The following is a 26,346-nucleotide window of genomic DNA, read 5'->3' as shown; positions in this document are numbered from 1 at the left end:
TACCTTACCCCAAGGTACACCCCCTAATTTGGTTGTGGTAGTTCATTTCAAGGCCCAAAATATCGAATTCGGTTAATATTTTGATATACCTAAAAACCAATATATATTGAAAATATCGGAGATATCTATTTTTTTGTTGACCAGTCAAAATTTTGTTTTGTATGTCGATATATCAGAAATATCGTCGATTATATCGAAAATATCATCGAAAATATAAAATATATCGGTCAAAGTCAACAATATCGGTCAAAATTAACAATTTATATCGGATATATAGTATATATCGGTCGATATATATCGTTATATCATAAATTGCGATATATATTGGGAAAAAAAATTCAATATTCAGTTGAGATATATCGAATATATCCATATCGGTGTACCAAAAAAACGATATATATCGGCAATATTTTGGGCATTGGTTCATTTTGCGCCCAACAGATGTTTCACCAAAAATTATTATTGCGGTTATATCTCGAGGCTTTGCCACCAAATTTTCTTATGTGAGGAGTTTTTAGGTTGCCATGTACTTTGACTCTTTTCCATGGCACAAGGACGAATTTGTAATTAGCAAAACTTAGCGATGCCTTAAAAACTCGTTAGTAATCAATTTCCAGTTGCACAAACTCTCTTTTCTCTCTTGCTTTCATTCCACTGTTTTAAGCTTTAGCCTCTTTTTAGGGTAAGGGTTCAACCGTCCAACACACTCAAAACCTTATTTATTTATTTATTTCAAAAACACACTTCTCTCTCTACTTTGCGCAGCAGCCGTAAACCTGCGCACCTGTTTACCTCTTATCCTGCGCACTTTCTTCTCCGTTAAGAATGGGGTTTTCTCTCCCTCAAAAGGAAGCTAATTTATTTAAACTCATAGTTGTAAGTTTCCTTTTCTCTCTTTAATTTACCGAAATTTTGTTACTTTTGTACTTACTTGTTACTTATATTGATTAATTTGTTTGATTACTTATTGAAAGATTGAAACTTAGTTAGTTTATACTATGATGCCGATGTTTTTGTTTTTACTGTGAATTTGATGCTTTTGGGAGGGAAATTAGTTTAATTTTGATGTTAATTTCACTGAATTTAGCGATTTTAGAATTGAAAAATTAAGAGTCAGACTGTTGTATACCAACAAAACACGAGTGAAGAAGCAGCGAGAATGCAATCTCGATATTGTGTTATCATTGTTTCCGTGTCTTAGTTTCCATATCTGGTCGTCAACTCATCATAGCTAATAAGTAACACACAACGAGTAATTATAAATTACTAACCCGGGCTTCGCTTTTCACAACAAGTAATTACAAAATAAAAGTGCGCTTTATCCAATGTTTTTGATACATGATAATGTATGGAAATTTTTAATAGAGAAATTAGAGAATTCATATTAGGGACTGTGTGGGGTCAACCATGGCATGTCAGGCATAGGTGCCACACTCAAAGGGAGTGCTGGAGACATCATATCCACCCTGTGGAAGAAATTTGGTGTGAATACCAACATCATGGAAGAGTGTTTAGCGATCTGTAGCTGTAGACACTAGAATGTGCATCGGAAAAAGAGAGTGATGATTGTGGTTAGAAAGTGATTCAGTTGCAGCGACATGTCAGACTTTTGGTATAGGTGTGCTGATGTGCTCCCATGGCAATTGGTGCAAAGATGAAAACAACCAAAAGGACAGATTGAATCATGATTCTTCTCAAGTTCTTGTTGTGGAGTTGATACTTCAACTGACAAGGAAGCCAATATGGCCATCACCAGCAGGCCAGCGCTCGTGGCGTACTACATGGGAGGAGCTTAATAGAATGTACCACAGATTTGTAAATTAGAACACTGCATCTCTATTTGTGCTGGGACCTGTACTTTCTTTTCTTTTCTTTTCTAAATCCTCCTGTAGCTCTTTTTAGGTTAATTAATGCATATACCTGCTCTTATAGCGCTCCCAAAAAAAGTAGTAGAGAAGTTTGTAAGAGAGACAAAGATAGGGTGAAGAGTCAAGGCTATATTCTAGACCTGGGCAGTGGAAGGTAAACTATAAGAATATTATCTTTGTGATCACTATCAGAACATTTTTGCTATAAAATAGAGTGCAGAGTAGTCTGAGATAGGGGTGTGCTCGGGTCGTTTCGGATTGGTTTTGGCACTTAACTGACCATCGAACCGAAGTAGTCGGTTTTCAAGTATGTCGAACTGAACTGAAACCATTACAAAGTAGAATCCGATCCGAAACCAACCCGATATTTTGGATCCGTTGTGTCGGTTTTCTCAGTTCTTTAAGAATTGAAAAACAAAATCCCGATTTGAAACTCAATCAAAACTAAATCAAAGTGAAAAATACATATTTGGATAAATCTTTCAATAATAGAAGTAGATCTTTTCATTCTTTTAGTATTACATCAATTTTCCACACTAAAATGTCCAATTTTAACAAAAATAAGAGAGTGAGAGAAAGAACAAATCAATTCTTTTAGTACAAGAAAGATAGTGAGAAATAAAAGAAGAAGAAGAACTGTTAGAGGATAAGAGATGCGTACATGGAAGCGGACACAAACGCGGGGACTTGGTTATATCTAAAAAAAGTAGGGCGCGGACGCGGAAATTAATTAATATTTATAATTTTATTTTATATATGAACATTAAAAACTAAATTAAATGTATCAACATTCATAATTCAAAACTATTCAAGATAAATAGCCACAAGATTAAGTTTAATATTTCCTAATCAAACTTTAAAAACACGTCACAAGTCTTAACAAAATAAAAACCGGAAAAATTGAGTTTTTTAGCATTATTTTGATTTATTTTATATTTTTTTAGTCAAAATCCGCGTCCTGACTGCGTCTAGACCCGTGTCCGGTTTAGTTGACTGCATCGGACACGCGTCCATGCCACATCTGTGTCCGTGTCGGACACAACCCTTTGGTAGGTGCGTTTGTGCTTTAGAGTCGATTGGTTGAGGGAGAGAGAGTGGAAGAAGAATTGTTGGAGAGAAGAGAAAATGGTGGTTGAGAATGGAGAATGAGGGTTGGAAGCAGTGTGTTTGAGAGGAGATGGTAGAAAGTTGAAGTTTAATAGGGTCAGTTTCTCTTTAGAATAGATCTGACCATTGAAACATTGAGATCTAATGGCTGGAAGTAGAAGTTTTTTTAAACTAAACTGGGCGGTTCAGTTGGGTTTTCACCGGTTTAAATATTTAAAAACCGACAACCGAACTGAACCGGTATAGGTCGGTTCTGTCGGTGGCATCGGTTTTTTGCACACCCCTAGTCTGAGACGTTCTACTTAGACAAGAAACTAACAGATATGGTTGTTACTGTTCCATCTTGATCTTTTCTTCTCACCTATGACCTGTGCAGTTTTAACCGGAAATTAATCACCGATTAATTGGCAAATAGGTGAGTAATATCTATGTGCTAGTGCAGCGATCTGAGTAGCAAAAAGTTATTCATGTTTAACAGGCATCCATTTATCGGTTCTTTTATTCCGATTAATCGGGTGCTTCTCTGAAAATTGGTGAATTTTATACCAAAAAGTCCAGTGTATATAAACCAAAAGAAGCCCACAACTTCAACATTTCAACTATCATAGTCCCCGACTAGAAAACGCAAAAAGAACTGTCTTTGACACTTTGTTAGTGAAATTTACAAAGTTTTTTCACTTTCTAGGTGATTGTTGATTATGTTTGTCCATATTATTTCACTTCAATGTGTTCTTTTTAAGCTATTAGTACTAGGTGACATATGTGTTATGTCTTACCAAGGTGGAGGGAAAAATTCTTATTCGAGACTATCCCCTGATTAGTTCCCGATTAATTCCGATTACTAGGCCTAACCGATAAATGCTCCTGGATTAATTAGCAATCAATTTCTGCTCAAACTGCCCAGTCTATGACATCCTAAAATTGGATGGTGATCTCTGTGATTGTGATTGGAGTATCACAATGGCTTTTGGCCTTCATTTACAATACTTTGAAAGTTTTCTAAAGGAACATTAATTACGAGTTGGGACTGGTGAGAAGCCTCTATCTTGAGTTTTTCCAAGGTTATGTGCTTCAATTTCAAGTATCTCCTAGTTCACTTTTTCATGCAGGAAGTTAGCACTGTATTATTGCCTAGGATTTGGCAATTTATACTGCTCTCCCCGACATATACATTGTGGTACCAAGAAGTTGGATTCTATTCCTTCTGCAAGACCGATTAATATAGGCGAATAGGGTCTGTTGCCAAGAATGGCAGTTTTTCTACTAGATCTTTGTGTTTGGCTCTTTGCTTTCTTATTCCTCTCCTTGCCCTAGACCATTTCTTATGTTCCTTCAGATATAACATTCTTTGTGTGGCCTGGTGCTTGGGTCTGTTTTGACTATAGATAACCTTAAGAGAGATTGGAAGGAATTGATGGTGAGTTCGTGAGTCTTATCCTCATTCTTTGTTCCTTCTAAGGGCGGGTCTGGAATGCTTTCAACGTTATGTGGGGTCTCTTGCTTGTGTCCAGGTTCTGTGAACTAGCTTCTAGCCTCATGGAATTTGAGAGTACATTTGTGGAAGGGTCGATTTGTAATTTAGTATGATTATATTTGCAGTCATGTGAGGTCTATGATTGGCCATAGAGGTGGTTATCATGTCAATAAAGAGTCTGTTGTTTCTTTGGTCTTTGGTCTTTGGTCATGAGGGGATGCGAGATTATTGTATTTTGTGTGCGAATGGAAGTCTATTATGCTGGACCAGTCTGGCGTTTGTCATTGGGTACACATATACCCACCCAATTCAGAGGAATATGGAAAATGATACTCGATAGATTAGTGATTTTAAAACTATGCTACTGTCCTTTCATTATGTCTTTTGTATAAATGTTTTTGATTTGCTGATAACGAAGTACTTGCTAGATTCTTTACATCATATTTAGTGTTATAAGTCATGTTATATATGGGTAAACACACATGTTTGATTTTTTGTAAATCTCACACGTTCTCTCTGTGCAGAAATCCTATGAGACGAAACAATACAAAAAGGGGTTAAAGGCAGCAGATGCTATATTGAAAAAGTTTCCAGATCATGGAGGTACATGTTAGCTTCAATTAGTGCTTTACTCTATCCCAATTTTATGCTATTAATGTATATTTATTTAGTTCTATGGTAATTCCTTATTTTCCATAAAGCTGATGCCTATGTTGTTTTTATGTTTTCCATTTTGGTACATGAGTTGAATATCCCGTCCTTGGTAGAAATAGCTGGCATTCTGGTTTAGGCATGTGGGCTATGAATCTGATATTTGGAATGAACTTTGTTGTTTTTATATTAATTGGCATCTTATCCATTGATCATAAGAGATGAAAAAGCTGAGAGAGAAACTTACGACACACAAAAGCAAATGAAAGAAAAAAAACAAGAAAAGATACAGAGACAACATCAACTAACACCAGAAATAACAATACGCCAATCCAATGACCAGTGTATGACTACCAAAGGAGAGTCTCTTCCGGCCCTCCTTTTGATATCCATAGAGGTCCATAGCTGTAAGTTATCCTCGATATTGTGTATTGTAATCAATTTGCAGCATCAAAACTGGTTTGTTTGAGTGTGGTTTGGGTTTCACTACTAATAACTTCCTAATCGTTGAAGGCGCAAGGTGCAATCCGCATGGGTAGGTGCGAGTGTAGGCGAATCTAAATGGCATGTGTAACTATGTGTTACTTAAGGTGCAGGGAGGTGTGGCTGGGTGTAGGCTGTGCTTTTGACTGCATAGATGATTTCAGGGCCTACCATGTTATGTTTTCCAATATAAATTTTTTATTGGGAGATAGTGTGGTATTTATATGCAATAATATGGAAGTTGTCTGGGGTAAGCCATATGTAATATGTTCCACCATTTTCAAACCATGCTAAATTAAGAGAGTTCCTGGTCTGTGTTGACTTTCTAGGACGTGTGATCAAATTCTTACAGGCTGTCATTTCGACTTCGAATGGTGCTCTTCATGGATTGGAGCATGGAATGTACAGCATCCTAGGGATCTAAAATTCAACTTTTAGATTGCTGCGATCCATGGGGCAAGATTGCAGTTGAAAATTTGAAATAGGACCCTAGGGGTTTATATTGTTGATAAAAAAAAAAGCTAGGTTACATTGACACGGGCACGCGTGTCGGTGTCCGACATAGATACGGGGTGTCGGATACGACGAGCAGTTGAAGATTGACTCGGGGACACGGATAGGAATAATTAATTAATTTTTTAATAATTATAAATTTATTAAATTAGATGGTCCATTTACACTTTTATGGTAAAGTAGAGTTTACCTGCCCATAAGTAGAGTTTGGAGTTTTGGACCACGTGTTCTTAAAAGAATAGCATGTGGGTTGTTTTTAAAAGAAGCTTGTTTGCAATGTTTAGTTACAGATATAAAACATGGCTCATGTAAGAGAAGCCCAATAGGTTTCTTTGTATACAGGCCCAAGTTTTAGTCAAGAGTCACGACCTACCCCCCTCAAATGCAAACCCTAGATCTGGTTTGCAGTTTCAACTCAGCGCCGCCATCTCAAGAGGAAGAAATGAGAACGAAGCTAAAACAGAAAAGTCACACACCAATCTTCTTCTTCTTCTTCTCTTTCTTTACTTCTTGGTCACACCAATCTCATACCAATCTTCTTCTTCTTCTCTCTTTGCCGTATTTTGCCGCTTTTAGCCGTGTCGACACACATTTTTTTGAGAAAGTGTCGTGTCCATGTAACCTAGAAAAAAAGGAGTTGCTAGTAACTAAATGCATCCTATGGGACCCCTTATCATAAAAAATTGGAGATTTAGCTATGGTTTCTTTGGAAGTGGATTTTACACATTGATTGCAGGTGTGAAAGTCATTTTCCATGCAGAGTTTAATTTTTTTTTTGAAGAGGTAAACAATCAATATATATATATATATATATATATATATATATATATATAAACTATATAAAAGATGATTACAATATAGGATGAGATATCCTACTAAGAACCGGAAAAAAAAAACAGAAATACAACAGTGATTAAACATCTCGGATGATATCCTCCCAAGAAAAAGCAAATGACCCGAATGGTATCTCCTTGAACTCCTTCCCCCGCTTACACCAAAGGAAGAGCAATCTTTTGATGTGAAGAATCAAATGTGTAACGTCAAGACTTCTATCCTCGAAATGTCTCCGGTTTCTTTCCAACCATATACCCCATAGACTAGACCACATCATCAAAATATCACAAATAGATTGAGGACACACCCAAGAGATTGAACCAGATTGAATAAAATAGTTCCAAATGACATAAAAAAAAGGGCAAAGGATAAGAGTATGAGCAACGGATTCTCCTGAATCATAGCAAAAAGGGCAGAAATTAACAATAATCATTTTCCTTTTTCGAAGATTGTCAATGGTTAAAATTCTACTCAAAATCGAACACCAAGTGAAGAAAGAAACCCTAGACGGAATTTTAGCCCTCTAAATGAAACTCCAAGGATAAACAAGGTATGATAGGGTATGAGGTTAGTTAGGTGAGGCAGCAAGGAGGGCTGATTACCAAGATCTAATAGTAAATATACCTTTGGCATCATGGGCCCAAACCTGTTGATCATCTTTGAGAGTGATATTAGGCGGAGACCCTAATCTCGTCATCAAGGTAGCCAAATCATCAATCTCCCAGTCATTGAACGTATGTTTGAGATCAATGTTCCATGAGGCAGTATCATCTATCATAACAATAAAATCCATAACTGGCTGATTCTTCCTGTCTGACATGGCATAGAAGTTCCCAAAATCCCTACTCAAGGCTCTATCCCCATTCCAAACATCCTCCCAAAATCTGACTCTATCCCCTTTGTTGACTTTATTGGAGATATTCTTCCTATAGTCCTCCACTTCTTTCATAATCCCTTTCCACACTCCACACCCATGCGGAGTTTAATCAATACTTTTAACTTTTTAGCGAAGGCTTTGGGGAATGATGAAAACTTGGATGGTAGAATCATAATGTCCTAAAGGGGTTAAGATTGCTATTTGTTATATGGAGTTTTGGTATTACAGTCCTCAAGCTCATAGTGTGTTGCATATTTTACAGCACGTATCTAATATGTATTTCTACCATAATTAACAATTTCAAAATCACAGAGAAATGAATTCCTTTTGTGTAAAGGAAAATTCTCTGACGTTTCATATCAAGTTACATCTGTTTTGGTTGTCAAGACTTTTGGACTTCAGATTTAAGCATTTTCCTCGATGTAGTTATCGTGTTACTTTTGTATTTCATTTATTGTTGTATATGACCTTCTATGTTATTTGCTTTTTCACCTCTTCTTTTATTCAATTACCTTGTACCTCAAAGAAAAACTACACCGTATGTATTCGGTATATACTCTGGTTAGAACCTACGAGAAAGACTCATTCTTGAACGAGTCAAGGATGATGGTTTTAATTACAAAAGCTGTTAGAAATTTAGAATCTTCCACCTCTAGCAGTTATGCCAAATAAATGACATTCTTACAGATGCATCATTAGCGGTTCTAATATTATTATGAGATGCTTAAATCTCCACTCTAATATGTCATCTGTATTCTGAGATGATTTTTATTTTTATTTTTTGTGTGTTTGTGTTTATTATTATTATTATTTTTAAAACTTTTAGCTGACATTATATGTTTACTTATTTATTCCTTCGGGGGAGTTGTGGGGGGGGGGGGGGTTCTTTGGGGTTTTCCTTTCCTGTAGGGTTAATTTCTAACAATCTTTCGTTTTTGTCTCCCATAGAAACTTTATCTATGAAGGGATTAACATTGAATTGCATGGACCGCAAATCAGAAGCCTATGAACTTGTTCGGCGGGGCCTGAAGGTGTAAATGCTTTCCTTGGATTCTTTACTGTACTCATATTTTGTAGAACCACATTTAATATAGCTCTTTGTGCACTACAGAATGACCTCAAGAGTCATGTTTGCTGGCACGTTTATGGTCTTCTGTACAGATCAGACAGGGAGTATAGGGAGGCGATCAAATGCTATCGAAATGCCCTAAGGATTGATCCTGACAATATTGAAATACTCCGAGACCTCTCTCTCTTACAGGTTCACATGCGTTTTGTGATGAGCTGTCTTTTCATTGAATGATCTTATTGTCTACATACTATGTCGTTTGGCATCTACATCTCAGTTCAAACAGAAAAATGCCATATTATGTTGAAAGTTTGTCTGTTGTTTCAGTTGTTCTTGAAATCCTAGATATTCACTCTTTTGGTTTGTAAACTATCAGTAGTATTATTAAGAAAAACAGTGTATAAATTGGGCCCTCTTATTTGTAGTTTGCATGTACTTTCAGAAATTTGTTTGTGCTATAATCTGTTCTATATAAAAAATGAGATAATACTATCGGATGAAGTACTCTACATTACAATGACAACATTTGAATAGTAAATGAAGTAGATAGTAGTTGTCAAAACCATTTAAATTGCAGTTAGTTGCATGTTTCATTTAAAGTACTGCTGGTTTGTCTGTCAATACGGAGGTTATACCAACATTAACGTGGCTTAGACTGGTGCATTGCAGGAGATTGTTGCACATTGAGCTCTGTCATAAATTTTGTTGGTTGATGACCTGTTTATGATTAATAATGTCGAATGTGTATTTTTTCATGAGTTGATAGTATTGCGAGTACCAAATGACACGAGTACTTCTATGTTACATGGTTATGACTAATTTCTGTAACTTATTTGTTTTATTTCTTAAAATGTTGTTATTATTTTATAATTTATAACCATTTAATATTCCCCATATATTATATCTCAAAACAAGTTTTTAATATTGCTTTGTTTTCCGATATGGAATTTTTCTCTACTCTCTAGTTTTGACCATTGCTGCTAATGGGTCTGTCTCCTTTACAGGCACAAATGCGGGATTTGACCGGTTTTGTGGAGACAAGACAGCAGCTACTGACCCTTAAACCGAATCACCGCATGAATTGGATTGGTTTTGCTGTTTCTCATCACTTAAACTCAAAGTAAGTATTAAAATTTGGACCGCAAACTCATCATTTTAAAGTTTGAAATGTAATGCAAATAGCGATTGTAGCACTCAACTTAATTCTTAGTGGTATATAGTTGGTGCCAATGTACCGTTTTTCTGATTGTAATTCCAAATTTCCTACATTCTGGGCATTATTTTCCTTCATTCCTTGTTAAAGCGGCTTGAATATTTCTATTATTTGGTTGGTTCTGTCAAATAAACCCACAAACAATAATGGGTAGATCTTGTATGTTACTTATAAATGAACTTCCTTCTGTACCATATAGAAAGCGTGCTAATTCATTTGAGTATTGTATCCAAACGGAATACAGGTAACTCATTCTGTACCGTCTATTCCTAGCTTGATTAACCCTGCTTATCACAGTAACAGCTGTCACCTTTCTTGATTCTTGTAAACAGGTTTAATTGCTCCCAACCTCAATTCCTCCTATTTTCTCCTTTCTCTTTTCACATCCTTTTTTGTTACTCTCTTTCTCTTGATTCTTGGAAAGAGGTGTCACTTCTCCCAATCACAATTCTTCCTATTTTCTCCTTTCTCTTTTCATATCCTTCTTTGTTGCTCCCTCTCTCCCTCTCTCTCTCTCACACACACACACACACACACTGGCAGTAACCCCTGGCTACGCCACTTCCAACAAGTACTTTTTCCCATAAAGTATTTCAAATTCCACACTTCAACACTAATTGTGGTGCCTATGGTACCTCGGCTCTGATTTGCCCCTCGAAGGCCATGCCTCCGGCACATTTTAGCTCGCCCTAGCTTGCCCAACTGTTTTTTTTTCCGGCACTGCTGAGTAATGCCTTGGTTTGCTCAAGAAACCCATGCCTTTGGCACTACTTGCCTTGCCTCCGGGTTGTGCAGCCTGTTCAGTTTTACCCTGATGGTTTGTGGGTTGAGTTTATAGAATTTTTTTATCATATTAGGGGGATTACTTGGCAATGGCAAGAGATTTCCAGCTGACTTTTTTACAGTTTAGCTTTAACCATTCTTCATTACACATCCAAATTGGAAGTGGCGGTGAAGAGAAGGGAAGGCTGTTACAACGTTACAACCTATAAAATAATTTCCAGAGAGCTTTCATTGAGTTCATAGAGGGTACTTGATCCACTTTTGTCAGGCACAAGGCACTTCTGCTTGTCATAGAGGGTACATGATCCACTTTTGTCAGGCACAAGGCGCTTCTGCTTGTGACACTACTCTAAAAATCATTGGCTGGGCAAGGCAACCTTCTTAAGCCTTGAATTGGTAAAGAAGACGGTCAGTCTGAATTGGCGGTTGACTAAGGTGGGCTTAAGAAATTTATCTTTAGAAACAAAGAGAGAGATGGAAGCTAAAGAAAGAAGACCAGTAAGGGCTTAAGAATATCATAATTTCTGTTGTCATGTTTTTGACAGATGGTGAGTTGGTTAGTCACACTCTTATCTATTGTCGTTTCTCTTTGGAGGTTTCATGCTCTTTTGTCCGTCTTTTGGGGGTGATTAAGTTGCTACCGGGTTGGTGAAGGATCTACTGGCATCCTGGGTTATGAGGGCCTGTTCCTCAAATGGTTGCAAGCGGTGGTGTATTATTCTTTTTGCAATCATTTGGGGCCTCTGGTTGGAGAGGAATTTTAGACATTTTGATAATAAGGCATCATCTGGATTGGAGGTTGATAAGAGGGAATCATCTGGATTTGAGTGACGAGAGTGTGGACCATCTCTCCTTCTTACCTTTTCAAATGATGTTTGGGACAATTTTTTCTCATCATTCCTTAAACCTTGGAGGGCGCCTTCTAACATCAAGGAAGCGCTAAGTAGTAAACTCATACTACCATCACTTTCTAACAAAATATCATTGATTGTGGAACACTTTCCTAGAGCTGTAGTTTGGAACTTGGAGAAGGAGAGGAACGCAAGGATATTTGAGCAACTAGAAAAGGACACTCACAAGGTAGTGGAATGGATCAAAGAGGAGTTACACGATTGGGCATGTGTTTACCCATGTTTCAAAGGGGTTACCTACCAAAACTTTATTTGTAATTGGGATACTCGTGTACTATAAAAGGGTTTGTAATCCGGTATACGAGATCTTCTTGGGTATTGAGTAGTTCCTTCCTACTCAGCCTATTATTTGTAACACTATAGTTTTGTGATATTAATGAATTGAATTTTACTGATAAAAAAGAGTGTTGACAATACGTGCTACTATATTTGTTATTCTCTAAAACTTTGTTAAGTAATTATTTGTTTGATCCCTGATTCAAATGGTCTTAGCATGTTTAAATGAACTCAACTTTCTCATTTCTAGATTCCTGTATCTCACTTATTTATCCTTGTTTTGGTTACTTGTAGTGGCTCTAAAGCAGTCGATATATTAGAAGCGTATGAAGGGACACTGGAAGATGATTATCCTCCTGATAATGAACGTTGTGAACATGGAGAAATGCTATTATACAAGGTAAATTCTTCCATGTTGATTTGTTTATGTTTGTGTACAATTTGGTCATCCTCCAGACTGGTACTTTTAGAAATATATTATAGAAACAGATAGATTCTTCAGAGGCTGTTTCTTTTCAAAATATTTCTTTTTGGAGAGAACGCCTCCTATCATATATTCATAACTACTAAACATCATCTTATGCTGAATTTTCTACCCCATTCAGAATCTTATTAATTGAAGACTTGTTGACCGTATTTTTTTTGGGAGTCTACATCTTAAAATTTCGCAATGATCTTATTTGTTGTTGAGTTAATCTCTATGGCAAGGATGTCATATCTTGGCTTCATATCTCCTTGGCTTTGTGGAGCGCTATCTCCTTCCACATCTCGCTGCCCCATTTCACCATATACGTACCCAGTCGTAAAAAGAGAATGAACTAAGCAACTTAGATGTGTATCTTATATTAATATGGGAAAAAGTATGTTGTCACCATATGTTAAGAAGAGAGATGTCAACAAGGAGAACACGATCAGTGACATCTAATATCTGAACTGAGCTTCGACAAACTTTCCTTGTTACTTGGTGTGTAAGTGTGGTAGCACATGCTTGGACATGTAACTTCTGAAAAAATGCAACATGGAATGTAAATTTTGTAACAGTATTAATTATATGTTTGGTAATTGGTACTTATATTCCAACATCTTAAATGAATGTCAAAGGAGAAGATAATGGGGAAAACCTACTATATATCTTCATTAGGGTTGAGATTCTCTGAGGTCTTACTTCTTGATAGTGGCCTTAGATGCTTCTTTTTCTTCCCCACCCTTCTCAAGTTGTGGAGAGTATATTACTGTTTTGTTGTGGTGGTGGGGGAGATCACAAGTCACAACAAACCAGTGCTGTTGCGTGTCGAGGAGAAGAGGAGAGCATCCAGTCTTTTGGGAGAGTAATTTTTCTGTGGCAATCTGGCAGCTCTTTTTTAACAGCTTTGAAGTCTTTGCTGATATGTTGGGCAGCTTGTAGAAGGTCTTAGGAACTGGTGGTGCAACCACCTCCTGGTGATTTGGAAGATGCTTAGCTTAGTTAATATCAATAAAGAATGATACAAGGCAGATTTATTTTGTTTTCTGTTTCTCTTGATGTAGGATAATTGTTCTTTTTGGGAATAAATGCTATACTGTATTTCTAGTATATCTTTCATATCGATCTTGATTCTAATGGTTGGTGAATATCCATGGTGTTCTCGTGCAGATATCTGTGCTTGAAGAATCTGGATCTTTTGATAGAGCTCTTGACGAACTGCACAAAAAAAAGTCTAAAATTGTAAGTGCTTCATAGGATCCATGACAAGTGGTGGTACTGCAGGAATTCCTTCTTTTAACACTTGTAGATACCAACTTAATGTTCATTGTGTTTACTTTTTAGGTTGACAAGTTAGCTTACAAGGAACAAGAGGTTTCCTTGTTAGTGAAGCTTAATCGTCTGGAGGAAGGAGAAAAGATCTATAGAGCATTGCTCTCTATGAATCCTGATAATTACAAGTGAGTAATTTGGTCATAGATAAGCATTTGTTAATATTTATGTACTCTTGTAGATCTTAAAATCTGTTTGATTATTGTTTTAAAGTGAACGTGGTAGTGATTGCAATATTAGAAGAGATTAAGTACAAAGTAGGCCAATTGAGAAAAAGTTGTTTTTTTCCTTGATTTAAGTACTTAATTATTGTTTCTGGTTCTTTAAGAAAAAGGCGGGACTACATTGGTCAAATACTAGCATAAAAAGAAAATACTCATCCCCTTGATAACTCGAATAAAATATTTATTTATCTGAAGGGAAAGTAATCGTTGGAATATTCCTAATAGTCTCCCAAAACTCAAAGTAATACAGGTGCTTATTATATAGAAGTTCGAACTTTGAAGGCACTCCAATAGTTTCCTTATGTAACGAAAGCCCGAATGTTCAATCTCTAGAATAATAGTTGCAAATACTCACAATGATCAGTTGGTCCTCTCGAAGCAAATATCTTCGAAAGGTTATTTAGTTCTTGCTTGGTGGCGAGAGCAGGTCTGACCGTCTGAGCATAAGTTGATAAAGATTCCCGCTATTAAATTTAAGGCACATAAGTGGTCGGACATAGTTCTCTTCGTGTGTATGGTATCTTATATTGTTTTTTATGGGTTATTTTGGTTTATTTGTATACTTATCTCTCAAGATATTATGAATCGGAAGTTCGTGAGCCGTTCTCTTAGTGTTCACCAAAAGCATCTTTACTGCCGAATTTATAAATTTTTTTGGGTTGGTTAGTGCTGTATTGTCCACCAGAGAGTTTGTCTGGGTAGTCCCCTGTTTAGCAAAATTTCTTCTTGCAGCTTGGTGGTAGTACATGCATCTGAGGGTAGGATATTGTGAGGTTTATTGACAAATGTCAATTTGCCATTTTGTGGGGCCTCTGGTTTGAGAGTTGTGTTGCATGGGTATGTCGATATTGGTGGCGTGTCCCATGTCGTGTCATGTCGACACGGACACCAACTCGACACAGATTCGCCATTCGAATCTTATTCTCAGTTTCAAAGAAAATAAAAAGAAGCTTAAGAAAGAAGGCAAGAAAGGGAGTAGACTGACCCGAGAATTCGTCAAGTGGTTTTTTTTTTTTGTTTGACAAGTAAATTTTATTAATGTAGGGCAAGACCAGAAAGGCCACTACAATTGGAGTATAGTGAGGGGGATCCTCAACTATATCAAAGGCAAGATTACATCGCCTGACAAAGGTCATAAGCACATACAACCTAGAAAACATGAGGGGAGAATTATTTAGAATCCAGAAATGATAGTGTCCCAGTGAAGGACCAAATCCTGGAAGTGATAGTGTCTTCTTGTTGGTGAAGTGTATAACCAATACCAAACAAAAGCTTTGGCTCCTATGCAGGCACACGCTGGAGGGATGATCTTCTTGCGAAAAACTCTGTCGTTCCTAGTTTTCCATAACACCCACAAAACTGCATAAGGAGTTAGCTTCCACAATTTAGCTATGAAACCATTTCCTCGCATCTTCGGCCAACACCTAAGCCAATCTTCTAATGAGTCGGCTCTTGCAAGTCTTGGGAAAGACAACCCAAAAGGTTGCTTCATAATGGACCAGACCTCTTCTTCCTGGCGCCTGCAACCCAGATCTAGGGTTTCTTTCTAAGACAATTAAAAAGTGGGCTTTTAATAAGCAATGCGGGCTTGGGATCTTTGGTTTCTTTCTTCCATAGACAGGATTAAATGAACTTTTAATAAGCAATGTGGACTTGGGCCTTTTTGGAATGGGTTATATTCAAGATCTAAACTTAGCAATAACTCTTTTAAATGGCTAATGTGGGTTTTATCAAAATATATATAAATGAAAATATTAGCAATATCCCATGTCTTACATTTAAAATAATTTATGTTTAAAAAAATTATAATATTAAATTAGAATATTAGCTGTGTCCCGGTGTTCTGATTTTCAGACCTTGCCGTGTCCAAATCGCTGTACCCGTGTCCAAATCCGACACTCATACCCGTACCCATGCAACAGAGATAACTGTAGTTGAGAGGAATAAAGGATCACTCTAAAAACTGATTGGACAGAAGCTTGTATTGCTTTGAGTGATCTTGACTTTCTAGTAGGAAGTAACAGATTGGACAGAAGCTTGATAGGGTGACTCCACTTAAAGCAACTGTATACTGCATTTGATCCACGTAATTGTGTATGCGGAGTTACTAGCTGAGCAATTTCAACAGAGATAGCAATGTTGATCTCTTGGTCTGGTTTCTTTAGAGCTAAGGTGCCATGTTTAGACTCAAGAAGTGCTGAAGTGCACAAATAAACATTTGTATTGATAAAGGCATGATACAATTTTTGACTGTTATTACTTTTTGGTTACTTTTTCTAATACATTCATTTGCAATTCCAGTATCATAACAAAATTGTTTGTTTTATGTCTCACTCTGTGTCTTTTGTTTTACTCAGATATTACGAAGGCCTGCAAAAATGTGTAGGACTGTATTCAGAAAATAGCCACTATTCCTCTGATGAAATTAATCAGTTAGACAATTTGTATAAATCACTTCAGAAGCAATATAACTGGTCATCTGCTGTTAAGGTAAACTATAGCCAAAATAATAATTTTACTCTGTGTAGGTTTTCCGTTGTTTGTCTAGTGAAAGATGAATATGTTAACACCCCGTCCCCCATTTTTCCCTCTTTTTGTAAATCATAATTTGTTCTTACAGTGTATGGTTTTCTTTTGTTCAATAAAAGGAAGTTATATTTTGTATACATTTTAAAAAAATTATAAGGTTAGATATCCTACAATGCACGACAATATAACCAAATAAGAGAGTAGTTGAAATCCTATTTAATGAATTTTGTTCGTGTTCTTCGTTGATTTGCTTCTGCCATTGAAGATACCTCCATAGTACGCTTTGGTGGTTGGCCTTGGTTCTACTTGCCTTAGTACTTTGCTACCGGAGTAGTTGATCAGAGCCTATATATTTCCATCTATTTGTATATTTGACTATTGTACTCGATCAATGGACTTAATTAGTGGTCAACGGATTAGATTTGGATGTAGGACCCCTTGATTCTTCTCTTGAGAGCCTTTGAATTTTTTGATTTAAATGTCCTAGTCAACTGTCATGCATATGCTTTTTTATTTATTCTTTAAAGACTTTGTTCTATTTGCATTTATAGACTGTTTTAACAGGCAGCCCCTTCAATTTGTTTTCAACAACTTACTAGTGCACCATGCTTGTATTGTACCTAATATACGCAGCATAAGTTAACTGTTATCTGAGCATAACTTATGTTTGGCTTTTATCTCCCTCGGTATTTCTCTTATCTGGACAGAGAATACCACTTGATTTTCTAGAAGGTGAAAAGTTCCGAGAAGCAGCAGACAACTATATCAGACCTCTCTTGACCAAGGTAACGATTAAATTGTTACTTTGATGTACAACTATTATATTTTATCTTTCTGGTTCTTATTAAATTGTAATTAGGGCTTACAGTAGTTAGGTCCATTCATTTTATATTATTGACCTCATTCTATATTACTGGTTACTTAGTTCATTTTTTTTCATGTGCATACAGGGAGTTCCTTCACTATTTCGCGATCTATGCCCTTTGTACGATCATCCTGGAAAGGTAACTTCAATCAACTTTTCCACTGATGAAGTTTTTGGACAATGTTGTTGGTGTTGTGGACTTTTATAGTTGCTGCCTTACTGGTGGAAATACTTATTCAGTTGTCTCTATACTTTTACAGGCAGACATCATAGAGCAATTGATACTTGAGTTAGAGAATTCGATTAAATCAAATGGACGGTATCCAAGAAGGTAATCTAAGAGTCACAAGCATCAACTTTTGCAACAAGTTTCTTAATGTGGTGTGAGTAGGTATGGAACACGTACCAGGACAATAATGAATTTAAGATGTGGGGACTTCCACTCTGTGGGTATGTTGGACCAATGGAGTGCTGCCCGTGTGTTTATAATCTGGTTCATCCAGGATGTCATTCAATGCCATTACGTACCAGATGATACCACTTAGTATAGAACAAAACATGTTCCCTATCCTACCCATTTGGTTCCTCTTTTTCTTTCCTGGGAAGTATGCATTTGTCCGCTTGATTGTGGCTAATCCTTAAAGTTTATGCTGATTCTCTGTGACTCAATTTCTGTTTTAAACATCCTCCTTATATTGATCAAATTGGGTGTTTATTTCATTGAAATTGCAGGGAAGAGAAGGAACCCCCTTCAACACTTTTATGGACTTTGTTTTTGCTTGCTCAGGTTTGTGTACTTGTTTAGATTGGTTTATTTTCTTTCACATCTATTATCTGGACTTGTTTCTTTAATTCCGATTGCTTAGGGAGTTTATGGTGATGCAGCATTATGACAGATGTGCACAATATGATACTGCCCTTGCTACAATCGACGAGGTTATTGACCATACACCAACAGTGATAGATCTATACTTAGTCAAGGTATGCCTGTAACATCTGTTTGTATATTCTCAATCTTGTTTAAACCATTTTAACAAGCCAGTATATTTGTGGCTCGTATATCTTGAAGTGAAGGCCTCTCGTGGGTGTCGTTGTTTTTGTCTGTGTTATAATACTTGCAACATTAATTTATTCTTTCTTATAATTCTGGTTTTGCCAAACAAACCATGGGGCGGGACGGGACGGGGAATTCATTTCAGTGAGCACCTCGGTAGTCTTTACCCGGGCATTCTGAATCACTCTCAGTACTCATATTTTCCAGTTATTCCTTGTCTTGTGACGGTTGGTCAGTGAAAAACGAGAACAGTTGTGTGGGTTTTATCACTTGACCACACCTGAATGGAAACTTTCAATGCTAATTGTCCTCTTCCATTGCCACTCTGCTTGAAGCTTACCATAGCAAATAGTTGCATGATAGTCAAGATCTGATTCAAGTGTTGTTCAGATCTGATCAATTACTTATATCAGAAACACTGGTTGCTATAATCTTTTCATGTCATTGCAAAAAACAAAATTCTAAATAATCTATCATTTTTTTGACGCTATAATTTACGGTAATCAGAGTTGTACTTTCGCATATCAATCTATTAAGAGATTTCAAGTTTTGATATATGCAGTCAACCTCTAAACAAACACTCGTGTGTTTTAGACTTCAGTTTTCCTGATATCCGAAATTTAGTTGTTGAGTTTTTGAACATTCTCTATCTACTGAGTTAGTGATTATTAGAGAGAAAGCAGAGGGTGGTTATATTAATTCTGACAAGAGTGCAACAGAAGAAAAAGACGAAACTAAATATTGGGGCACGAGTACTGGGAATTGGCGTGGAGTTTACAGATATTAAGGGCCTGTTTGATCAACTATTTTCTTGTGGGAAATAATGTTTTTGCCAGGAAATTTCACGTGCTTGATTTGTCAAAAGTGTGCAGGAATTTTTTTGTCGAGAAAATATGTATTTTCCTACCCCTCCCCCCTAGGAAAATTTTCTTGCAGGAAAATGAGATATATGTTCCCTTGTTAACAACTTGTTTTTCCATAAATAAAACTAAACTACGTAATTTATCAAATATTCTCCCCCCGTAAAACTTGTTGGTGTCAAACGTCAAGAAGGAAAATTTCAAATTTTCTCGTTTGCGACCAAAACACATCAACAATACATTATCTTGGGTATATTTTCATGAGAAAATTTTCTGAGCAATCAAACTTGGCCCAATAGTAATATTGGCCTTGTCCATCTGAGTACTATGGACTGTGTTATTTATTTATTATTATTATTAGTAGTAGTAGTAGTAGTATCTGTAAAGTGAAATTTTTTATCAAAGTAAGAAGTAGGTTGTAGGTTGTAGGTTGAGGCAACCTACAAGTACAAGGAAAAATACAAGAACATCATCAAAGACTAAAACTTTAACAACCCAAAATCAAGGATCTCTCTGCATGGTATCCCTCATCATCATGCTTCTTAAATCCACCAACACCATCTGGATCTCCATAGTTCTACCTTCAAACTGTCTTCTATTATGTTCCAACCATATTCCAACTATGTTGGCCTCTGGGTAATGTGAACCGCATGTTGGCTTAGATTTTTGCAGTGTTTGAATTGTATTGTGTTGAAGATAAAATTCAAGAGTACCTACGGATGGCACATTATAATATTTGTGAAAACAATTGAAACTGGTCGTGGGTGCTTACATACATTATGTATCTTTTAAAGCCTTTTCTGGACAAACAATTGAAACTTGTTGATTCTTCTATCCCAGAAGAGCACTTCAATTTCTTTTTTAGCATTTACGCAAGTAGTTAGTTTTGGACTGTGTTTCAATCACAGGGGAGGATCTTAAAGCATGCAGGTGACTTGGCAGCTGCTGCTGCGTTGGCAGATGAAGCTAGGTCCATGGACCTTGCTGACCGCTATATTAATAGTGAATGTGTTAAGCGAATGCTTCAAGCTGATCAGGTACATAATTCGGCTTGGTAACATGCACTTTTATACGCAGACACATCTTGCACAACATGCTCGCTCTGACTCTTGGTTTCAGTTATGCATTAACTATGTGTTGTATGCTCATAGACGCTTGGCAAAAGCCTGGTGTAAATGTTTAAGAATATTGTTGATATCTTCAGAACTTCAAATATTTTCTGTGATTAATGTTAGCATGGGGGTCATAATTTCAAAATATCATATGGTGCTTTGTTGTCAGTGTATCTTGTAACGGATGTTTATATATATGTTTTCTGAACTATTTCTAAGTTGAAATTCTGTAAGGGTACTTTTAAAGTGCATGTTTTTCTGCAACCCAACTTTGTTGGTAATCCAAGGAACAAAAATACCTTTTTATTGGTTATAAAGTATGAGGAGTTATTTAATCTTGGGGAACAAATATATTACTCCATTTTTATCGTATTCTGTGGTGCTTCTATCTTTTCCTTGTAATATACTTTTTGGTGTTAAACTGACTCGTTCTGCAAGTGACCTTTTCCTTGAAGGTGGGACTAGCTGAGAAAACAGCTGTATTATTCACAAAAGATGGGGACCAGCACAATAACCTGCATGACATGCAGTGCATGTGGTGTGTGCTTGTTAGTTACCTTGTTACTATTACTTATGTTAGGTATTCTAGTGATTTAGCTGCTAAAATTGTTCGTCCTCTGAAGGTATGAACTTGCTTCTGGCGAAAGTTACTTTCGACAAGGTGATCTGGGACGGGCTATAAAAAAATTCTTGGCCGTGGAAAAGCACTATGCAGATATGACTGAAGATCAGTTTGATTTTCATTCGTATTGCTTGAGAAAAATGACCTTGCGTTCCTACGTCGAAATGCTGAAATTTCAAGATCGACTGCATTCACATTCATATTTCCACAAGGCAGCTGCTGGAGCTATCAGGTGAAGTTTTTGTTGTGATCAGGCTGTAATACAATCAACCTAATCTACATTTTTCCATTACTGGGTTTTGTTATAAATCAAGTCTCAGTCCTGACCAGGAAGTTCCTTACATTTTCTTTGAAGTGCATTTAATGCATATAATATGGAAAATATGGAAACAATGATTCAGAATATTGTTAAGTAAAGCATTTGTCTTTATCAATAATATTTAAAATAATAATAATGATTGAAGATGCTCCAATTTTGCTTTGACCATTACTCACATCTCTATACATTCTGTTGAGGTTCAGATGCTACATAAAGTTATATGATTCTCCCTCTAAATCAGCAAATGACGAAGACGATGAAATGTCGAAGTTGCTTCCTTCTCAAAAGAAGAAACTGAGGCAAAAACAGAAAAAAGCAGAAGCCCGTGCAAAGAAGGTATATGGGACCTCCTTTCAGTTTTATCTTATATACCTTTGCACTAATAATTAGTGTTGGAATAATAAAAACTACTAAACTAATAATTAGTGTTGGAATAATAAAAAATACTAAACTAATAATTAGTGTTGGCGTGTTGTACTTTTTGTTATGCGTGTAGGAAGCCGAGGAAAAAAATGAGGAGGAATCAGGTGCTTCTGGTGCCTCAAAATCTGGAAAACGACAAAATGCCCGTCCAGTGGATCTAGATCCTCATGGGTTGAAATTGTTAGAGGTGGTTGTGTATTCTTCTTGTATTTCAAGTAAATATCTTGAGCATGGGAATAGTAAGTGAACTGTTGTTGGTATCATTGTTGATTTGAGCAGGTTGAAGATCCACTATTGGAAGCTACAAAGTACCTAAAACTACTTCAGAAGAGTTCATCTGAGTCCCTAGACACACATTTACTGTCCTTCGAAGTAAACATGAGAAGGCAGAAAGTTTTACTTGCCTTTCAGGTACTGCATTCAAGCTTCATCTTCAAACCTTGTTCTTGTACTTGCATCTCTGTTTACATTTTAACTAGCTAAGTATGTTGGATATAGTAGTAGCATATCTTCGTGTTTCTGAGTAGTAAATTTTGTTGACATTATTTGCTAGTGGAATGTGTTTCTAGCGTAAGGGTGTGAGTTTTATGGCCTTGTAGCATCTTGCTAATATGGTGTGTTTTAATTGGAAAAGATGTAATTCCAAAATTCTATGGGAATGGATGAAATTTTAACATTTATTGATAACAAATGGGGAAGATTTATTTTAAGTCTTTCCAGTAGTCCAATCTGTCAATTACCATTGCTATGGGCTCTTGACATGCACATATTCGTACACAACACATGGGACTTTTGTTGTTACTGATCAAGCTAACTTGATAATATTCTAATAACCAGCAGTAGGTGTGTAGGGCTTAGTGTTGAACTTATTCTTTGACCATGGATTTCTCCAGTCAAATTTTGGAGGTCATCACATAAATGCCTGGACCTCTTGTTTCTGAGGACTTCTAGTTATCCTCTTCACAGCGGAAGTCTCTGGTGTAAACCTTCCATTTTAACCTCAGCAATGTGTCTCAAGTACATAGAGAATTCATGTTTTAGGTAAAATTATGTGGAACCAGAATATCAGAAGAATAGTAGAAAAAATCTTTGAAGATAAGTTTTTGTTCCTTGATATATTCATACGTATTGAAAAGAACCCATTTCTGTTTGGGCTTTTTGATCATTTTGAGTGACTGGACTAGAGTCTGAAAACTGTACGAGAATTTCATTTTGCCATAGCATTTTTTATTTTTTTTCGTTAAACTTGCCATAGCATTCGCCAGTGCCCTTTGTGATTTTTAGGCATATCCTTAGACATACTCTTAATCTGAGATGGTCAATACTTAATTTCAACATGACAACTTAAATTGAGATGTACAACAAGGGAGTGAAAACTCATTCCTGTTGCCTCCCCCCCAAACACACACACACACACACACACACACTTTTTTTTTCCATTGTTTCTCGTTCTCAATTCTACTAAGTTCCCACATCCAAATCTCTCTGTTATTTGCTTTGTTCTTTGCTCGTTCTGGATTGATCGAGCTTGGTTACTTTCGTTTTTTAGTCAGTATGTAGGGTTTATAGGACGAAAAGCCCAATTGATTCACTCCTTAGTCGATTCCAAAGTAGGACTAGACGGAAGAGAAATAAAAGAAATAACCAACAGGGTATGTGTGACGGCATGTGTGTTTTTTTACCCGTTTCCTTGTGTAGATGTGTTGCGCGTTACAGTGATATGGTTTGAGGTGGTTGAAAGGGTTGATCAATAATATATGGATATATGTACTGTGTGTTTATAGCCTATCACATTATACAACATCGTAACTAGTGTGTCATCGCCAATTCATAGATCCTTATGTATGAGGCAAATAATAGTCACACTACTGAACTGCTTAATCAAGATCTGATGAATAATAGTAAGTACAGTTTTCCAAATTTTATTGCATCTTGGAATTTGAGTTAACATCACGTTGCATGTTTTTATGTTCTATCTGCCGTTAAACACATTTTCTCTGTGCATAGTTGATTACATAGAAGAGTGTAGAACAGTGTTGAATGAAATTTAAAATCTGTAAGAGTGCATTGGAGGTTTTTTTTTACCCTTTTTGTATGTTAATTGTTAAGTTGTTTTTCAGTCCAAAATAAATAATTTCCCTTTTCAGGCTGTAAAGCAGTTACTTCGGTTGGGTGCTGATAATCCTGATTCTCATCGATGCTTGGTACGTAACTCCATCTATATCCAATATCCATTTAACACACGCATCTCCCAGCCTATAATAAGAAACAGAAATGTCGTTCAAATATTGTTTTTATTTTTTTTCTTTTCTCGCCTGCTATAATTCTCGTTCAAGTAATTATGCTTGCAGTGTCCAGTAAAGTGCAAGTAGCCTATCTGTCATGTTACACTAATCTGAGGCTATATTAACCACAGATAAGATTCTTCCATAAAGTGGGTACTATGGCAGCTCCAGTGACTGATTCAGAGAAACTCGTTTGGAGAGTCTTGGATGTAGAACGCGCTACACTGAGGTTTGATATATTGTTCCTGTGTCGTCGTGAAGTATTTTTCAAGCCATTTTGAATCTTGTAACGACTCCCTTCTGTTTGCAGTCAATTAAAGGAGACATCTCTAATCGAAGCAAACAACACTTTCCTTGAGAAATATAAAGGTTTTGATCTTCCACTTATCTTGCATTTCAACAGATAGTATCACCTATTGGCCCCATCTTACTATTTTTTTTCTTTTCGTGGTTCTGTGAAGATTCCTTGATGCATAGAGCAGCTGCTGCCGAAATGATGTATGTTTTGGAACCTAAAAGGAAGTTGGAGGCTATCAAACTGATTGAAGATACACCAAATAACTTCCTTCCAAGGTTGTGTTCTAGTTCAATTATGCTTTGCTACATATTATATTTTGTTCTTAATCAGAAAAAGAGATTCAGCCTCTCAATGTTTTTTCAATCCAGAAATGGAGCTTTGGGAACAGTCAAGGAATGGAAGTTGAGAGATTGTATCGCAGTGCACAAGCTACTTGGGAGAGTCCTTGTTGATTCTGATGCTGCTTCTAGTAAGTTGATCACTACTATACACATTGGTTGTTTTAGTGGATATTTCATGGGTGGAAAGAAAAATAAGGATACTGCTTGATTTAAGTAATTATGCTTCAAACCTGATGTTGTGTTGGCCCAGTTTATTAATTAAAGCATCTTCAGTACAGTGGTTTATATTACTAGTATTATTTCAAGATAGAATTATGAAGTAGAAAAGAAAAGGAATCTGATTATCTAAAAAAATAGAAAAGAAAAGGAATCAATGATCTATTTTATAGAATTAACCAGAACTAGTAAATTAAAACTTACAAAAGTTTAGTATTGCAGATGTCATCCCATACTTAAATCACACAATTATGGAAAAGAAATATTTGTTAATGAACCTTAACTTGATTTCATATACAGGATGGAAAGCACGTTGTGGGGAATACTTCCCTTTTTCAACTTATTTTGAAGGTGTTCATAGCTCAGCTATCTCGAGTTCATCTTATAGCAAGATGTATAATGCATGTGAAAATGGGGATGCAAACAGTGCGGAAGGCGTTCAAATTTTGGACTCTCATTCCTTGAATGGTAAATTAGAGGCATTCAAGGAGCTTGCTATCTAGGTAATTTGCAGATTTTCTTGTCCTTAGTCAATACACAAAAGAGTAGCCTACAAATGTACCTCACAGGAGTCGCAACAAGATGGGTCCAAGGAGGGTTTGGTGACCAGAAAATTCTGGAGAAATCTAGTAGGAGGTAGGGCGTGCCTCGACAGTAATCTTGAGAATTTTCAGCACATTTGCAGTAAGCAATCAGCTGTTTCTTTGAGGTTTCTTTTTTTGATGGTGTCACAAGGTCACTCAATCTTTGCTGTGGTCCCTTTTGATTCGTGAGAAGTTGCAGCGCAATAGGTCATATACATTGGTTCGGTCCTGGTCGAGGTCTTAATTCAAGTTAGACTTCAAGTCCTGTGTCTTAAGTATTCAGTTTGGTCAATTGAGCTTATATCCAGTGTTTGTTGTACTATTTTACTTTGCTGACCATTATTTATTCATGTTATGTATACACTGGAAATTTTTGGCATCAAATTTTACGTTGTATCCCTTTTTTAGTTGCAGTATGACATGCATGATCTGGAATGGAAATAAAATTAACTGGAATTTTTATTTTCACCAAAAAGAAGAGAAAAGATATGTTCTTCAGTTGGTGAGTGGAACAAAGTGTATTTCCTTTTTGTTGGTTCAGCACTATATGCTTTCTTTGGCATTAGACTGGTGGAGAGTTTACATATCCTTAGACCCTATCTGTATGTTTTTTCCCCAAATATTGGTGTGATGCTATCGGTGCAGATGCAAATTGCAAACAACCATTTAGATTAGAACTGTTGTGATATGGAGTTAGCTTTATAGAACGTTTTTTAGGCATGTGTTTTCTCGGCCTGGAAAATTAAAACCAATAAAATAT

General features: G+C 36.4%; 1 protein-coding gene across 1 annotated transcript; it reads left to right on the top strand.

The window, feature by feature from the left end:
- Positions 1–619: 619 nt before the first annotated feature.
- On the top strand, positions 620–25,985 carry EMB2753 (tetratricopeptide repeat (TPR)-containing protein). The gene is made up of 26 exons (XM_086602670.1): positions 620–876; positions 4,974–5,052; positions 8,756–8,838; positions 8,919–9,068; positions 9,881–9,996; positions 12,354–12,459; positions 13,693–13,764; positions 13,867–13,982; positions 16,436–16,568; positions 17,315–17,392; positions 17,558–17,611; positions 17,733–17,803; positions 18,205–18,259; positions 18,358–18,453; positions 20,295–20,423; positions 20,954–21,036; positions 21,122–21,352; positions 21,643–21,775; positions 21,936–22,049; positions 22,142–22,273; positions 24,010–24,066; positions 24,279–24,376; positions 24,458–24,516; positions 24,609–24,720; positions 24,814–24,914; positions 25,303–25,985. Exons 1-26 carry the CDS (start codon positions 826–828, stop codon positions 25,503–25,505), a joined length of 2,712 nt encoding a protein of 903 aa, XP_086458796.1. The 5' UTR covers positions 620–825; the 3' UTR covers positions 25,506–25,985.
- The last annotated feature ends 361 nt before the right edge of the window (positions 25,986–26,346 follow it).

This window comes from Coptis chinensis, chromosome 3 (assembly GCF_015680905.1).
Source record: "Coptis chinensis isolate HL-2020 chromosome 3, ASM1568090v1, whole genome shotgun sequence".
Lineage (NCBI taxonomy): Eukaryota > Viridiplantae > Streptophyta > Magnoliopsida > Ranunculales > Ranunculaceae > Coptis > Coptis chinensis.
Note: the sequence above shows the minus strand (reverse complement) of the source record. Positions and strands in the feature narration are given on the sequence as shown.

Excerpts from the sequence above, each read along its gene's own strand:
- EMB2753 (XM_086602670.1), top strand. The coding sequence starts at position 826 with ATGGGGTTTTCTCTCCCTCAAAAGGAAGCTAATTTATTTAAACTCATA. Across the intron at positions 13,983-16,435 it reads ATGAATCCTGATAATTACAA|ATATTACGAAGGCCTGCAAA; the intron begins GTGAGTAATTTG and ends TGTTTTACTCAG. Across the intron at positions 20,424-20,953 it reads GAATGCTTCAAGCTGATCAG|GTGGGACTAGCTGAGAAAAC; the intron begins GTACATAATTCG and ends TTTTCCTTGAAG.